At 37.0% G+C, this 17741-nt stretch overlaps 2 protein-coding genes across 5 annotated transcripts in view; both read right to left on the bottom strand.

The window, feature by feature from the left end:
- Window positions 1–1612: 1612 nt before the first annotated feature.
- On the bottom strand, window positions 1613–9520 carry atf1 (activating transcription factor 1). 2 transcript variants are annotated; one of them, XM_052559607.1, is made up of 8 exons: window positions 9340–9520; window positions 6988–7088; window positions 6742–6861; window positions 6521–6618; window positions 3528–3661; window positions 3117–3293; window positions 2868–3015; window positions 1613–2710 (listed from the first exon to the last, which is right to left on the bottom strand). In XM_052559607.1, the coding sequence occupies exons 2-8, from the start codon at window positions 7081–7083 to the stop codon at window positions 2566–2568; spliced, it is 918 nt and encodes a 305-aa protein (XP_052415567.1). In that variant the 5' UTR covers window positions 7084–7088; window positions 9340–9520; the 3' UTR covers window positions 1613–2565. The 2 variants fall into 2 exon arrangements, with proteins under 2 accessions (XP_052415567.1, XP_052415568.1); XM_052559608.1 differs by lacking the exon at window positions 9340–9520 and adding an exon at window positions 9123–9298.
- Window positions 9521–10118: 598 nt separating this feature from the next.
- Window positions 10119–17741, bottom strand: part of dip2bb (disco-interacting protein 2 homolog Bb) — a 30646-nt gene continuing 23023 nt past the window's right edge. For all 3 annotated transcript variants that reach the window (XM_052558129.1, XM_052558131.1, XM_052558130.1), the window contains 12 exons: window positions 17329–17450; window positions 17086–17197; window positions 16617–16726; window positions 16169–16299; window positions 15845–16013; window positions 15460–15630; window positions 14962–15023; window positions 14606–14663; window positions 14455–14529; window positions 14008–14182; window positions 13633–13756; window positions 10119–13545 (listed from right to left, as the gene is read on the bottom strand). In XM_052558129.1, coding sequence (XP_052414089.1) covers window positions 13293–13545; window positions 13633–13756; window positions 14008–14182; window positions 14455–14529; window positions 14606–14663; window positions 14962–15023; window positions 15460–15630; window positions 15845–16013; window positions 16169–16299; window positions 16617–16726; window positions 17086–17197; window positions 17329–17450 — 1562 coding nt within the window. In that variant the 3' untranslated portion in view covers window positions 10119–13292. The remainder of the gene's footprint in view (window positions 13546–13632; window positions 13757–14007; window positions 14183–14454; window positions 14530–14605; window positions 14664–14961; window positions 15024–15459; window positions 15631–15844; window positions 16014–16168; window positions 16300–16616; window positions 16727–17085; window positions 17198–17328; window positions 17451–17741) is intronic.

Here is a 17741-nt window from a genome sequence, read left to right as displayed (position 1 = left end):
GATAAACTTCAAATTTTGGAGCCCGATTCTACAAGTTCTTCTCTCAGTCGGCTACCTGGATTGACGCAGAGGTTAAGTTTTAGTCACTTGGCAATTTTAAAGTAAGGTGTGTGTGCTCTTGTTTTTGTGTCATATCAGGACACAACTCTGTATAATGACACGGGTATGACACAGGTATTACAAGGAGAGGGTGATTTATGAGGACATAACCCATGTCCATATTTTTCAAAATGCTTATAAACCATACAGAATTGCTTTTTTTTTTTTTTTTTTGAGAAAGTAAAAATTCAAAGTTTCCTGTGAGGGTTAGGTGTAGGGTTGGTGTAGGGCCATAGAATATACAGTTTGTACAGTAGAAAAACCATTACGCCTATGGCATGTCCCCACTTTTCACAAAACCAACATGTGTGTGTGGGTTTCTCTCTCTCTCTTTTAGAGAAATTCAAAGAAGCAAATTATTCTAACAACCGCAGCGGTCGTGGCCGCATCTCTTGCCCATTTTATAACGAGATTAGCCGTGTTATGGGCAATAAACCCAGCCGTCAGCCGTTGGAGCTGCTGGATAGCTACGAAGCAGGTGAAGAGGTGCCTGAAACTCTGAGGAGTTCTGCAATGGCCTGGATAAAGATGACAAGACAGGTAAGTTTTTAGTCTTGACATAGCCTACGCATATACTGTAGAAAGAGACTAGAAAGTTGGCATGTTTGTTATAGGAAAATTATGTTCACAGAATAAACGAGCCAGTCAGCTGCTCCCAGTTTTCTTTGCACAACTCGGAAACCCACCAGAGAAGCAAAGACTAGTACTCTTTTGACTGTCGCTCCAAACACTCATGATCGACGACTAATTTTACTGTCGTTTAAACGGAAGTTTTGTATCCAATTAGTCTAAAAGCAATAAATATTTTACCAAAAGTGTATGTGTATACAGTATATATTGTCAGGTACTATATGACCGATGGCTGCGATTGAACCCGTGCTACTGGGAAGCACCTTGAGGCAGCTTGCTTCTGACCTTCAGCCACGACACATCCAAGCTCCTTCATTATTTTACGCTCAAACCACACATTGTTGGTTATGCAGTCAAATGATGAATATGAATTTTGCAATAAGAAAAACCTTCTAAAGCCTTTCTCAAGCATGTTTTCTTTCAGTAAGCCCAATTCATTTCATTATGCACTTTAAAATGTTTGTATAAAAGAGCCATTAGTATTGAATCTATAAAATACAAAGATTTGTTTAATGTAAAAAGACAATCTCAAGACTAATTCTAACTTTTTATATGACTGTATCTTGTTGCATATCTTTATAAAACAGGCTTTTGGAAATTAATACAGACCAGGATTTGTGAGTTGATGGTTAATGCATAAGACAGCTATACTGCAGTCTAAGTGGTTAAACAGTTTTTCCACTACAGAAATTTATTAGACTTTGTATTGTTTTTGTACTTTTCCAAAGCCTGGAAATTAATGTTTAAATAAAAAAATAGAAAAAGAAGCTATAATTATTTTATTATGTTTTCCCAAATATACTGAGTGGAGTTTTTCCAAGGTTCTCTGAGCCACAAATCAGGCAAGTGACAAAACAACACTGAAACTGAAAGGGAGAAAAACTAAGGTTGGAAAAATATTTATTTAGATTCACTTCAGGAAAAACAAGTGACATCAGGTTTTTTTTTTTAATCGTATACTCCCTGATTCGATTGTCTTGTAACAGCTTGACTTATAAACAGTGGCAAGCCTCGGGTTTATTACTCAGCTAAAACCAACAACGGTCCCAACCCAAGTGTGTATATGGCTTGAAGACCAATCAGACTTATTACAATGACCTTGACTACAAAGGACATGGGTTTCTATAATATTAGTCTATCAATCCAGAATAAGGCTTAAATGTGCTTACCACTGTTAAATGTTACCTATAATAATAAAGCTGAAAGTCCTCACCTTAAATTCTGCTCAGTCTCTGTAGAAAACCTCTCCCTAAAACTCATTCAAATAAAACACGGAATGGGGATAAGAATACCAGGAATCCTAAGAAGGGGAAAACAGCAAGAATGCAAAGAACACAACTGCATGACTTCATGAAAAACACAATCGCATCACAATTTTCATACATACAAGCGCATCCGAGACAAGGTGTAAAAATACCTATCTATCTGGATATATCAAAAGTCAGCTAGCGCTTCAAATAAAATTAACATTCAATATACCCTTTAAACCAAATGGGTCAAAAATAAAGCGAGATCTCCCAGTGTAGACGTGCCAATGCTAGCACAAGATAACATACACAAATATAAACATCTGTTGACTGCAAATAAAAATATGTTAATGGAAAAGCGTATCCCTCTTTCCATCTATCCTGAAAAGCATAACAGTTGCTGTTGTTTCTGGTAAATCGTTCTTAGGCTATTAGTTAAAAATGAGTTGTATAAAAACTTGACATTTGACATTAGGATTAAATGCATCCCCCATGCCAAAAAAAAGTCCCTGTGTCTGTGTTTGTTTAAGCACGTAGGCAGACAGGTCTGCCAGCAAAGTCCCATTAGCGTGATTGGATGGATGTCCCATTAGCCAGTTTTAACACAGTACAGGTCTTTTAATGTCTTGAGCTCCTCGATAAGAGTCTTGTTCTGATTCTCCAGGACAGCCACACGGTTCTCCAAACATTTCACATACTCCTTTTTCTTTCTGCGGCACTCTCTGGCTGCCTCCCTGAACACAGAGATTTGCAATTACACAAAAAATGCAGTTAGGCTTATAATGCAATAAAACGACCCATATGAAAACAACCACATGATTATTATTATACATCACCAAACATCTTCATCTCGCTAAACAGGCCAAGCCTCTTTCGCTCAAATACACCCACCTGTTCTTCGCCAGGCGTATCTCTCGCTTCATTTGCGGGTCATCGCTTTTGCCCTGAGAGCTGATAACAGGTGATGTCATGACGACGGTCTGAGGCAGCGAGGAGGAAGAAGAGCGGATCTGATAAGCTTGCATTTCTCCCCCTGCACCTATAACACAGTATCACAGCCAGAGTGTGTCCCACATCTACTAAAGCAACAATCCCAGCTGACTGCCAAATGAAAAGGCCAATTTGCCTTCGTGTGCCAACCTTGGAGCACCACCTGGTTACTAGGCAGCAGAATCTGTTGTCCGTCGGCGGTCTGAGCGTACTGCAGGATAGTTGGCTGGTTCGGGTTCGAGTTGGTCATGGTGAGAGTCTGCAGGCCTTGCACACCCTCTGAACCAGCACTCGCCAGCTGCAGAGAGCCATTGGATGAAATCGCAACTGCGAAGGTGCAAACAAAACTGTGATGGATGGTTTTTGGTATAATAGTATGCAACTGTGCTCTAGTTCATGCTGTAATATAAAAGGAAAATCAAGTTTGTATAAACAACAAACTGCAGCTTAGGCAACCATTTGCTTCATTTCTGTTGCAGAATACATAGGAAGTTACCACATGATACATTCCGTACAGCACAAAACCCCAATGTATTCAAATAACATGCTGGCTTGGCTTACTGTATTGGCCAGTGCTTGTCTGGTAGATCGGGGTCGGGAGTGAGACGCTTGTTATGGCAGAGGAGGTTGAGCTTTCCTCTTCTCCCTCATTCTGAGTCGCCACTTCCTCAGCTGATAGATCGTTTAGAATCTTCCTGAAACACAAAAAGGAACAGAATGTTTTTGTGTGTGCCTAAACTTGGTTTTGTGCCAGAGATGTGCCTGGAGTTTGGCAAATTTTGCTTTTTACTTTCCTCTCACTAACATTGTTTTTGTGTTTAATTAAGGACACATGGAATGGAGAGCAAAAATATCCAGAAGAAAAACCTAGAATCTACACAAAGATTTTATTTTTTTAAACAATGGGTGAAATATGCTGGTTCTGGCCCGCCTCATTCCACAGTATGAGAGACAGTTCTGTGAAACGTCATGTCGTTCAGTGCTCATCTAGTTTTCTACACAAGTCCAAAACATTTTGGAAAAAACGGATGTGGTTAAATGTAAACAAAAAATACTTATGCTGCATTTAAAAACTGTAAATGATGACTGCAAAAGGAGCGATTTGTCAAAGATTTCCAAAATAAGGACAAAAATCCATTAAAAGCACTATAATCATTGGGAAAGCATATAATCACCATGAAAATATAACAATTATAGAAGAATTTACTGATTTATCAGTGAAAATTGCATTATTTTTTTTCATGGGCACCTTAAACAAAAACATTAACGCTGGTCAATAATCTCCAGCAGCCTGTCACTTACATGTATCATTGGCCTAACTTCCATTCAGTTTTTGCGCTGTTTTGTTATCAAAAAAGAAAATATGCTTATATTATTATATTAATATTAATATATATAATATTAGCAAATACGCTATCTATAGCCAGTTTCCATCCAACTTGCTTTTTACCGATAAATGGGTGTGAGTGATGACGTCATCTCAAAAAAAAAAAAAAAAAGGTTGCATAAGTTTTGTAGCGCAAAAAATTAATTGCCCTTGAGCTGTTTCCACACATATTTTCACCTATATTGCATAATTATATAAGCTAGTGGCCTGTTCTTCATCCATTTGAAACAAAACTTTATTATACAGCCTATTGATAGGCTATTGATACTTTTCACGTGATGTCACACTCAACGCATATATTAAAAGGTTGAGAAAGCGGCATCCTGTTTGTTTTCTTTATTTTACAAAAGCATGTTTTGTTTAATTGTGAATCTACACAAGTAAAATAAATATTTAGAATAATTTTGAATAATGTTTTACTCTAATATGACCACATATGAAGGAGGCAGGCTGTTTTAAGTTGTTTCCACTTTTATAAGGGAAGAAAAATAATAATAATAATAAAAAAATCAACTGATCATGCCAGTGTCTCCTGCACACAGTTAATGTTCATGTTCGCAGCATGTTCATGGTCATAATAAAATACAGTCAACCAAACATACTGAAAAAACATTCAATTTTATTTTCATTTGTGTCAAAAGAAATCCTTTAAATTTAACAGAAGAAGAGTATACTCAGAACAAAACAAGAATAAAAATATAACAAGCCTAAACAAATACATTTAAAATGTTATACTTATCGTTCCAATATTCACGTAAAACAAGATCTTCAGATAATAATGAATAAATTTTATCTTGGAACTTAGTAAAGAACATTAAAGCTGCGTTAGGGAATTTTTGACGCTCTAGCGGTTAATAAACAGAACTGCTTGCGTCTTGCAGAAGAACATCGTAGTCGGAACTACTTCTCTCTGTTTATGTCTATGAAGACTCACAAAGGTACTGGGTTACTCCGCCGCGGTACCCCCGAAGCAAACTAAAATAGTCCGAATATAAACACTTATTATAGGTGCACCCTAGTGATTCAGGACAAGCCAAAAACACGGTTTGGAAAATGAATTCATGGTGTACTCGCTTATTATATACATTTTTCTACATTTTGAACACAAACAAAGTTACGGACCGCAGCTCTGATTGGTTGATTTCTTACCGGGAGCGGTCTGTAACAGCAAATGGCAATAGGACCACTGGGAGGAGCCAGAGGAGCTTGATTTTTTTCACAGATTATCTGTCTCATATTCTACTGTCAGGACATAATGACAGGTTTAATAAATATGTAAACAATATTTTTTTTTACAAAAGTTCCCTACAGCACCTTTAAATTAAGATATGTATATTTGAGAAGTAACTCATCCGTTTAACAATACGAGTATGATTTAATGCGCTTTTGAACTACAGGGAAACGATGCTTTAGCGTGAGCAATGCTGTCATGTGACAACACTTTTATTTCAGTTAATGTTATTAAAGTGTTTCCAAGCTCATTTTTGAAACATTTGAGTTATCAATATATAATAATTTGCGGTAAAGTCAAATGGAAAAAGATTATGTCAACACGAGAAATTGTATCGATAAATGGCATTTACATCAGCTAAATTTTTTGAAGCGCTAAATAGATTGGATGGAAACCTGGATATTGTTGTTTGCAAATGTTGCAATCTCAATCAATTCCAGAAAAAAAAAAATCTAGTTAAATGCTATATTTTTTTCTAATTTGACAAGCCATTTCACTCAGATATACAACACATTAGAAGAAAAGAGGTTAAATGGTGACTTTAAAATATATCTTCTTTCTTCACATTCTCACTTTAATAGTCATTAAAGTGCAGGAGAACCATGCTTGGGAGAAATTGCTTGATTACACAATCACCATGAATAATGAGATTTACTGAGGGAATATTTTGGAGCAGATCCAGTTCTTCAGTGTGAAAAGCTGTTTGCTTGTGGTCACTGCCAAGGCCATGAGAGTCCATCTCACTGACTGGCTCTGATTCATTCAAATTTGCTACATGTGGTCAGGGGGTCTGCAAGAGCAATCCCTCTGAGTCTCAAAAACTATGCAAATGAATGCTAGTAGGATGCCAGCTTTAGAAGTAATTAAAGAATCCATGTAATGTTGAGGTCCAGCAGACTCATAAATTATTTGCCCCTGACCCCTGGGCTTTTTTACCTGTATGATGGGCGCCGAGCCAAGATCTCTCTTGATTTCTGGTTAGATGCTCCGCTGTCACTTGATTCCTGAGAATCATCACTGTCAGATCCTTGGCCCTAATAGGAAACACTTTTTAACTGGAGGGGAAACATGTAATTGATTTCAACCTGAAGTAAAAGCATTCAGAAGATTTAAAGATCAGGAAGTTTAAGATCACTGTATGCATGTCTGCACATTACCTGTGCTTGTGCTGGTGGAGACTGGATAACTGATGACTGTGCTGACTGAATCACACTTTGAACCTGGAACTGACCGCTGGGCAGCTGAACCACTGTCACTGGATTCCCACCCAGAGACATCTTTGTACATGATAATCATAACATGAAACAAGCACTTTTGGTGCTCTTTTTTTTTTTAAACAAATACTCAGTCACACAACATGTATATGTAAATACATCATGAAAATGTGTGTACATGAACAATACCTGTGCTATCTGTGATAAGTGAGAGGCAGTTATAGTTGTGGGGATGGCAACAGTTTGATCAGAGCCATTACTGTTAATCTGCTGGACCTCCTCCATTGCCCCTGCAAATCAACAATGAGACAGATTTTGGGCAGTATTTATTAATGTAGATGTGATGCTTTCCATGACCTGTGCTTATCTACAGAGCATCCACACTTTTTTAATTGTTCTGTGATTACTTGAATGTACTGTTTAAAGAGATTAGTTTAAACAAGCAATTTATAACCAGTTATATTTAGAGCTGGTTATAATTATATATATTTTTTTTTTTAATCAATAAAAAGGTACATTTTTATACTTAATATATTCATTTCCAAGTAGTTATATCTTACATATTTGATCATGAACATGCATTTTAATACCTTGCAAATAACTATTAAAAAGTGTTTGGTAATAAATAATATATTTTTAATCAATTGTTAAAGGGAAACAAATTCCCTTTTATACCATTTTATTAAGGATGTGGATGCTTTATGAAGAGAAACCCCCGTCCACTACAATAACAGAGCTTAGAGAAGCCAGGACGATTTTTAATATACTCTGATTGGATTTGTCTGAAAGAACAAAGTCATATACACCTATGATCGCTTGAGGGCGAGTAAAACACAGGCCAGTTTTCATTTTTGGGTGAACTGATCATTTAATATTTCATATATAAAAATACAAATTTATTTGAATTAAAAAAAAAAATATATATATATATATATATATATATATATATATATATATATATATATATATATATATATATATATATATATATATATATATATATATATAGTGAGTGAAGTGACATTCAGCCAAGTATGGTGACCCATACTCAGAATTTGTGCTCTGCATTTAACCCATCCGAAATGCACACACACAGAGCAGTGAACACACACACACACACACCCGGAGCAGTGGGCAGCCATTTATGCTGCGGCCAGGGAGCAGTTGGGGATTCGATGCCTTGCTCAAGGGCACCTAAGTCGTGGTATTGAAGGTGGAGAGAGAGCTGTTCATGCACTCCCCCCACCCACAATTCCGTCCGGCCCGAGACTAGAACCCACAACCCTTCGATTGGGAGTCCAACCCTCTAACCATTAGGCCACGACTTCCCTAATATATATATATATATATATATATATATATATAGTTATATATAGTGTGTTAAAATATATACATTAAATAAATAATTCAAAAAGTTGGTAAAGTTAATATTTTATTTAATTTTTTTCAAGGGCAGAAAAACTATGTTCAATTTTGCAGACTGACAGCAAACATGAGAATGCTGAAGAATTCAGACTGTCTTTATGTGTTTACAGGATGGTCGGTGTGTGTATGCATGTGCATGCTGAGATAGTTCTGTGGTCAACCCAGGCTAACAGTCAGAAGCCTTGATTTAGTCACAGTTTCCATTTCACCCCAACCCTGAGTCAGTCCCTTCAGCTCCACCACACACACTTTAACTGTCCTTCTGATTTGCTTTCTATACATTATTTATGAACCTCAATTATGATTTGACTCCAGTAAAATCATGTTAGTACAATAATTGGAAAATAAAGTTACAATGTGATGGAAATAAATAACAAAAAGGCTGCTTAACATGGAAGACACAACTCCTCCTGTAGTAGTAAATCAGATGGAGCTGCTCAGTGTTGTTATTAACGGCACTTCAAGCAGAACCGGATGCTAAATAACGCCCATCAAATGAGCACAGTCCTCGGAAAAAAAAAAACAAGCAATATCGGGATAATTTTTATTTTAATAAAGCCATAATAACATTGCGAGCTATACTAACCTGTTGATTCAAAACATTTTCGATAATAATGTCTGTTAAAAGTCCACGTTTAATAAATATATAAACTACAGCAGCTAAAGTTAACATACTAAATAATAATAGGCAACTGCCTAGGTATTCATTTCAGGAATTATCTATAAAAATACATCAGATTCGGTGGGTATTTAAAAGCGTGCTTGTTTGCACTAAACAAAACTCAATCACCAGAAACGATACTTTTAGCGATGTTGCAAATATTTAAACAGTTTCAGCGTCCTAAAGTCTTATTCCCCTTGAGATCCTAATCAAAAGCACATCTTCAAATAAGTCAAACCTCTGCGGTGTGTTGTGAAGCCTGTGGGCGACTTTATGCCGTGCTCTGCAGAAAGTTTCAAGCGAGTCACTGGCACGCAAATGCCCGCGTCAACAGACGTCAGCGATACGGGGAGCCATTAAAACACCTTCCCGTAACGAGTGCTACAACCGAGCGGACGGGCGCCATGACTGCAGCGACAGAGGAGGAAGAGTACAGAACAAAAGCAACACCTTACCTTCAATCCTTTTGAACCGCTCCTGGGAACAATAACGACGCCTGTAGAGATGACAGGATTCGAGATATAATTTGTAAAGTAAATTATTTAATAATACACAGAATAAACCTGGGCGGTTTCCATTGAAAAAATCTAGATGGCTTGAGTTTTTTTTTTCTAAAGGCCGCAATAAGCCCCGCCCCCTAGCAAGACGTGTTACGTAAATCTGTATTAAGTTTTGTGATTGGTCAATATCACTGAAACGTAGGGGGGGTTTAGGGACATGAATGAAAACAAAACAATTTTATGAATTTCTATATTCTGCTTTTCAAATACTATATTCACAAACAAAAATGTACTAACTGTACTTCAAAATGTACATATATTTTTTTATTATAATAAAAAAATGAAACCCTATTAAATTTCACCAAGGAATTATTTACAATATATTTTTCCTGTTATACAACCCCAACTATTATGTTTATTTATTAAATTTTTTTATTATTTTTTTTTGGGGGGGGGGTGAGTTTATGTTAATATTGCATGTTTGAAAGAACCTGTACATGGCAGCTATTAACGTTTTCAATCTGTTTGAAACTTTAATTCCTTAACAAAATAAATTTAACACAGTGCTGTTATCGAAAATTAAATAATTTTTTTAATATTTTACTGAGAAACAAACTTTTTTCCAACAAGGTGGGATATTAATGCATTGTGTAGGCCACTTTCACCAAAAAGCCGTATAGATAGATAGATAGATAGATAGATAGATAGAGTTATAAAATAAAAAACTTCAGAGATGCAAAATAAAAGCCTTTTATTATTTTTTCGTGGTTTTCATTGGAGTATAAAACAGTGACAATAACCAATGTACAAAAAAGAAAGATGTGAACGAACAGGAAAATGCTTGCTTGCATAATCAGAACTTTCATTTATATCCATGAATGACTAAAATAGATCGTATCACATTTGTATAATTGCAATGTGATCTCTTAATCTTGTAATTAAAAATGCTATGAGAATTGAACAAAGTTTTAATCAACACAAAAAAGTTATATGCATTGTCTAAACAACAAACGTCCAGTTACTGTTGCATGTTCCCACTTTATAGCTAGAAAATAATCTGTATTTTATTGGTGGTGAAGTGAGCACGTTGCTTTGACGGATGTGTCCTTTGTAACTGCATCTGGTTGCATAGTGTGTGAAACATTTATTTGGGATCCAGCACTCAGCTGGCATAACAGATTATCAATTAAATGAACCGACTTTTGTCTAATTTTCTTCTTTGTTTTGTTTCTTGTCCAAGACTTGGTTAACTCTTGTTAACACTAAATGACAAATAAATTATTTTTATTTAAACAACAAAATCATTGTAAAACATGAAAGTGAATATTTATAAATGAATATCCTCTTCATCCTGGAAAGCACATTCCCTGAATGCCCCATGTAAAAAGCCCATTCACTCGCTTGTGCTTTCATAAAATTGAGCTCAGCTCTGATGCCATTAACGACAGTGAGAATGAGAGAATACATTTCATGACAAGAAAAGGTATTGTGGAACTCATCAGCAAGCAAATGACCTTTCAACGCAGTGACCATAAGCATACATATACAGTACAACCCCAGAATGAGGTCAGACTAACATACTGTAGTGATCAGTTGTGTAAGGACTCTGAAAATAGTCTTTCAAGCCCCCACAGTGCTTGACTTTATCATGCTTACATCTTAAAGACTTGTACATACTGTAAGAGTTCTGAATCTGAATTCTAAACAGAAATGCATGACAGACAGACTTCAACCCATCACATTTCTGATCAACCAGAAAAGAAAAAACAGAAACAGAGCCAGCTATTTACAAGAAGTCTTTAACTTTAGACCCCCGCTCAGCTACGAAGGGATGTAAATGACAGTAGTTAATATTAATCCAAAAATCTGACAGAATACAGCAACTAACTTACAGTACAGTAGAATTTCACATCTGTACACAAGCAATAATTTTACAAGAAGTTAGTCATTCCTAGTAAAAATGTCTATAGTACAGGAGACAGCAACTGTCCTTTAAAGATCCTTTGCCAAACATGTAAAAACCGATGCCTTTGTACAATTAGGTGTTCACAAGGGGCTTGCTTGTACAGAGTCGTGTTATTTTACAGTTGTTTTATTTTATTGTACAGATGCCTGAATTCCTTTTTTGCCATTCAGAGGTTTTAATGGCTTGTCCTGATGTGTATAAGCACCTTTAGATGAGAGCTGTACGTAACTCATTTGGTGTTTGGTTTGGGCTTAGTGTGTGTGATGATGAGGTTTGCAGTTGGTGAATATTCTTGTCTTACTGTTTTATGTTGAAAAGTAAACTCAAGGAATGTGTGATTTGTAAGTGTAGGAACTGAGGTTAGACTGGGCATTAAGCCCCCCAAAAATGTTTTTTTTTTATCTGCCTGCGCTTTTTTTAAGTCATATGCTACTCAATAAAGCAAGTATTTATATAATACTACACATGTTGACAGATATTAATAATCCATGTTACAGAATGTATCTGCATTTATCTAATAAAGTGCATAAAGGATAAAAAAAAAAAAATAATAGGGATGATTATCCTCATGCTGAACTTATGGAGTTGAGGGAATTAAGTTTTTCAGAACTTCAGAAATTGTAAACTAAAAAAAGATTATAAACCTTTGGGTATTGCATTGCAATTTTTCTAGTACAGCTATAGATTGTGTACTGTAGAACTAAAACAAATTAAAATATGTAAATTTGTAGCCATAATAGCTGCATATCTGAAATTTAGTTAAAGCCCCAGTGGTAAGATTTTAAATGCTTAATGGTTTCAGAACAGACAGCAAAATGAACCGAAGGCTGCAGTCACTGTAGCACATTTGTGTGTTAACCAAAACGGTGGTGGATGATCCTGTGGGTTTAGCCTGGGTAAGGGCATTCTATGAACCAGAGCCTTAAAGAAATGTCCTATAATCAATACTGCCCTTGAGAAAGGCACTTAACCCCAGGTTATTCTGGAGGGACTGGCCCTGTGTCATAAGTATATTGAAAGCTGCTTTGGAAAAAAACATCTGTTGAATGACAAATGACCAGTGGAGTATCAATACCCCTATTACTCAAATGCTGTGCTAAAATGTTTAAATTTAAAGCCCTGTAACACACAGTACCATTAATACGCTGGGTTGCAGATCAATTCTGTGTATATATTCAGAATCATTTAATGATATATCCTAAAAGAAACTAATCTTCCATTCTTTGCTGTTGGGATTCAGAGGCATGATGTCCTTGTCTGTTCATCAACTTGATTAGTACACGAATACACATCCCAAAAGAGTTATAACCACACTATTTTAAAATACAGAATATGTATTGCTAAATCTACATAATTCCTTGACTCCTGTCTTTTGTAGCTCATCCATCCATCAAGACCTCCTATCATTCATTCTAGTAATCATAATTATATAAATTACTGTTTATATTGCACTTTTTAAGAATTCACTTTTAAAAGTGAATTCCCATTATACTTATTCTGAGAATTGACTCCTGGAATCGATTCCATTGATTCCAAAAACTTGAAAACAGAATCAACGATTCTGGAATCGAACAACCCAGGTGAAAACTTACAAACTGAGGCTTTAAGATCATTTTAATTAAAAGAAAATTACTAGCTAGACAGTACTAGAATAGGAATGCATTTGAGTAGAAAAAAACAGCTATGTAATTCAAGTAGATTTAAATCATGACCAAGAACTGGACAGACAGTAAGTGGCATTGTGTTCTGGGGGAGAAGGAAGTGAGCAAAAGGGAAATTCTATTATAATATCCCTTCTCCAAGACAGTTATCTCACACATTTGTAATTTTTGTTCAATAACACCTTATCCCTGAAAAAACAGGGCCAAGTCTGTCTATATAAGAACCCAATCCCAGTTGTGAGGCCAGGCTCCATAGCACCTTTCTGGTAAACCTTTGTAAATCACATGTTGTACGCTACGTATATGGGGTCCAGCTGATCTGCCAGGAAGGAGTCTCTCAAGTGCATTCGCTGCTTTTCTCCTCTGGAGTTTATGGGAATGACCCCTGGGTCAACGATAACCACTACGCCCACAATCAGATGGTGCTCCTCTAAAACAACATTGGTTACCAGAGGAACCAGGTCTAAAGCATCCTGCTCGGATCCGCAGAGTTCAGCCACCACCACCAGCAGATTTGTCCAGGTGAACACGGCACTGCGGAGGCGGAAAACAAATAAGAGGTAATGGACAGCATGACTTCACAATGAAAGTTATGCAAAGAGTGTGAGGCTGGGACTCTACCTTTCACCAATGCTGCGATGGGCACGTGATACGCTGGTCTCGATGTCAATTGGATGATATCGCAAACCTCTCAATTCTAAAGTCTCATCCAGCGAGCCCACCACAAACAGGGCATCATGACGATCTAACAAGCAAGAACAGTTTTACAAGAATGCATGTTTTTCTATTAGTGACCTATAAACAGAGTTCAGAATCTAGGAATATATTCATTCATTTTTATGACATTTTTTTTACAATTCTAGAACTTTTTTGGTGAGAATAAAAAAAACTGATCTTCAAAGTGGTCTCAGACTTTAGCATTCCACATACACCATATCTCCCTCATCAATCTGTCACGAGCACTTTAATTCATCCATCTTTATTTCTCTCTCTCACCTCCACTGGAGTCTGTGAGTTCAGTTCTCTTGACAAAGCCCAGGTATCCAGTTCTGGCCCAGAGTGTTTGAGGATCTCCGAAACTAAGCTTAGTGTTGAAGTGGTCAGCCTGCAGATTTTCCTCTCCATATATAGTGTAGTATCCTGTTGCATTGTGGGGACTGTTTACCCAAATCTAGGAAAGAAAGAATTTTATCACTGGATAAAGAAAAAATCCAGGTATTATTTCCAATTAAACTGTAATTCTCAGAGTATTAGCCAAATTACTATTTTTTTTTTATTTCTTTTTAAAAATCAGCCATAGCAAGACAAAGGAATCACTGTACAATGACTCTCTTGGTATTGTTAGAATACAAATAAAATAATATTAGAATGATTGGAAGTGTGTTATAGGGTTGTTCATTTTCTAAAAAAAACACCCAATTATTATTCTCATTTTAAACACACCTCTCCCAGATGAGAGTCCCCTAGTGGTCCTCTAGTTTCTGGATTGACTATGATCACCCTCACACCAGGAAGTATCTATAAGAGGCAGAAAAGGCATTAACACTATTTTCAATTTCATTTATGCTCGATACAACAGTGGAAATGTCCTTACTGTTCCAGACTCCACAAGAGGAAGTGACTGTGGTGCTCCTCGCTCTACTAACCTCACCCTGTAACACAGAAACACCATCATCGGTGTTGTACAAGGAGAAAGAATGTTTATTACATGACATAATCACTAAGATCCAGGAGGAACGAGCAGCTCTGGAGCTATTTTCATATTTGAAAAAACCCGGTCTCATACTTAATAGAATTTTGCATTTGAAACCTTGAAAAACTGTGATTTCTGCTCTTTTAATGGCACCAAACACAACTCAGTTCGGCCAGAAAGTGACATTTCAAGTTTAACTTTTAGTATTTAACACTATTTGTTTTGTGTGTGTTTATATGTGTTTGTCCTTATCTTACCGGTCATGTCGGAGGGACTTCAAGTCCACATAAACAGTGGAGGGGTCTGGTCCTGTGGTACCCTGTGAAAAATACAAACCCACCAAACATACAGATCACCTGCACATCAAATATTAACATCATATATCCATAACCTCCCACCAAGCCCCTGTTGAAAAATTAGCATATGGTGGTTAGGTATGTTTTAAAGCATGGCTACCGGTTTGAGCTGGTCCTTAGTTGGTCATGAGCTGGTTTAAGCTGATCCTAAACAGGAGCAAGTTGGTTAGGACCAGTTTAGGACCAGCACATCACTAGCTAACACCCAGCTTAAACCAGCAAAGGACCAGCTTATACCAGCACAAACCATCAGCCATGCTCTAAACCTAACCAGCATATGCTGGTTTTTTTTTTTAACAGGGGCATTTATTGGAAACATAGATATGATGGATCAGTAAGAAGAGTATATATTGTTGCCTACAGCAGGTGCAAAGGAAAATCAATTTTCAGATAATGTACCTGTAGGCATATGGCCAGGTTAACTCTCGACCCAAAAGCAGTGCTGACAGCCCGCATGGAGAGTCCAAGATCTTTGAACAGCTTGGAGAAGGAATGTGTGAGAGCCAAGCGTGGACGCTCCTCAGCAACCACCACACAGCTCCTCACACATGACAGGTTCACACCACGCGCCTGAAGTCAGATGGACACGAAGAACATTAGAAGAGCATGTGGTAAAAATAAGAATCTTTTGAATCCATGATTGGATTGGAATGGATATTTTGAATCGATGGATCTATGAAGGAAAGCCATACAGGATTGGAACGACAAAAGAGTAAGCAACTGATGGTAGAATTTTTGGGTGAACTATGTCTTTAATGTTGTGTAAATATTCATGTGAGCATACCTTCAGCATGTCTGTCTGTCCACCTAGGCCCTTGGTGCAGAGCTCCATGACTGAATAGGAGCAGAAGGTGTCTCTGATGCGGTACTGACTGAGTGTGCCTAGCCACAGGGTCAGCGAGCTCTCCAGCTCCAAAGGAGGGATCAAAATGGACTGATGACCTGAATATACACTGTAAAACACAGGCACATTTCAGGTTCATAATACCTTCAAAACATATTCATATCCATTCCGAAGCCATTGCATGAGATGACACAAAGCCCTGAGTCATTTTTATGTTAGTATGAGTCAGTTGTATGTGACTGTTTGTGTATATCCATCTGTTACCTCGCAAGGCACCAGAGCACAAAACCAAGTCCACAGTAGGGGTCGAGGCAGATGGTGATCTGGCGAGAGGAGTACAGCTCACACTGCAGCTTTATAGAGCGACAGAGAGCGCTCACCGCCGCATGAGAGATCTGATAGACAGCCAATCAGAGAGGGGAGTCTCAAATGTACAGAACAACTAAGAGGGAGATATTTGCTACAGTGGGGTCCAAAACATCTAAGATTGAACACTGAAAATCATTAAATATGATTTCAACTAAAATGTTTTTTTGAGATTTTAAATGAGAAAATCGCAAAACAGAAACATTTTCAATAGTGGTTTTAGGTTTCCGGACACCACTGTGTATTAACAACATCCCATTCATTTGAAACATCTCCGATTGGTCAGTTATTCAATGACCCTGCAAAAGTTAACTATGAAACATATATTCTTATGAAGGTCTCTCACCTTCACTCCTGTCAGCATGCCTGTGGTTGAGACACTGAAATCCAGATAGGCGATCATCTCAGCATTGGGCGGTTTGTAGATTGTGGGAGGTCGTTTGCGAGGCAAGTCATCTGGGGAAAATCATCAACATGTTAGTTTCTAAGTTTAAGCCTTATGTTTAATTTCTAAGTTCTAAGTTTCTAAGCTTGCTATGCATGTTACTGGGTGGGAAGTTTATGTTGTTATTTTATGTAACATGACTTGTAAGTGCTTAAATTGACTGTGTTTTGGTGATGAGTCTATTATTACACAAAACCCAAAAGTTGTTTCAATGAAAGAGCAAATCCTGATAGAGAGTATATGTTAAATTCTCATATAATATATTGTATCATATCATATAATATCATGTCACATGACTTGAAATAATTATTATACAAGTAAAGTATGATCTGCACAGCAGCTGTATTGAAAATGGACTGGTGTGTGTTACCTGTGTCTATTATGATGGGCCATGTTTTTATGTTGACTGTAGCTGCTGCTTCTTTTGATCTGAGAATCTTCGTTAAAACCTGAGTAGTGAGAATGCAAGCAGCCTTGCTGACCTGAGGAAACCAGGAGAGATGCAAGAAAAGGTGAACAATGTTAAGAGTTTGGCGGCTGAAGACCTACCGAGCAGTTCAAAGAAAACACAACCAGTTCAAGGTGTTCAAAATATGCAAACACACAGACTTACATCAATGATCATGCGGACAGTGGGCAGAGTGGCAGAGAGGTTCTGTGGGTGTGGAGGCCTCACGGTGACAGGAATACAGCCAGCATACAAACAGCCATAAAATGCTGCGATCAGATCTATACCTGCACACACAAATAAAACAAATGCAAGGCAACATTTTAATTGTGTAAAAAAAAAGATAGTTTTCTCTATTTTCTCCTTTAGAATTAACAGTATTTTTTTATAATTATTATTTCTTCATAAACAATTATATTATTAATTCATATTTTAAGCCAATCACAGCATAAGATGTTTACTTCCAAGCCTACAATCCATCATGCCTATTTAAACAGAGCATTCTGATGAGGGGGTTTAAAACCAGACAGAAAATAGCATTTCTTAATTTCTAAATTATGATGTTTTTGATGTAAAAA

The sequence above is a fragment of the Carassius gibelio genome, chromosome B6 (genome assembly GCF_023724105.1).
Source record: "Carassius gibelio isolate Cgi1373 ecotype wild population from Czech Republic chromosome B6, carGib1.2-hapl.c, whole genome shotgun sequence".
NCBI lineage: Eukaryota > Metazoa > Chordata > Actinopteri > Cypriniformes > Cyprinidae > Carassius > Carassius gibelio.
Note: the sequence above shows the minus strand (reverse complement) of the source record. Positions and strands in the feature narration are given on the sequence as shown.

Bases quoted from the DNA above. Each gene is read 5' to 3' on its own strand.
- atf1 (XM_052559607.1), bottom strand. From the start codon at position 7,083: ATGGAGGAGGTCCAGCAGATTAACAGTAATGGCTCTGATCAAACTGTT. The intron at 3,294-3,527 runs GTAAGCCAAGCC...GCACCTTCGCAG, and splicing joins GACAAGCACTGGCCAATACA to TTGCGATTTCATCCAATGGC. The intron at 3,016-3,116 runs GTTGGCACACGA...ACTGTGTTATAG, and splicing joins TAACCAGGTGGTGCTCCAAG to GTGCAGGGGGAGAAATGCAA.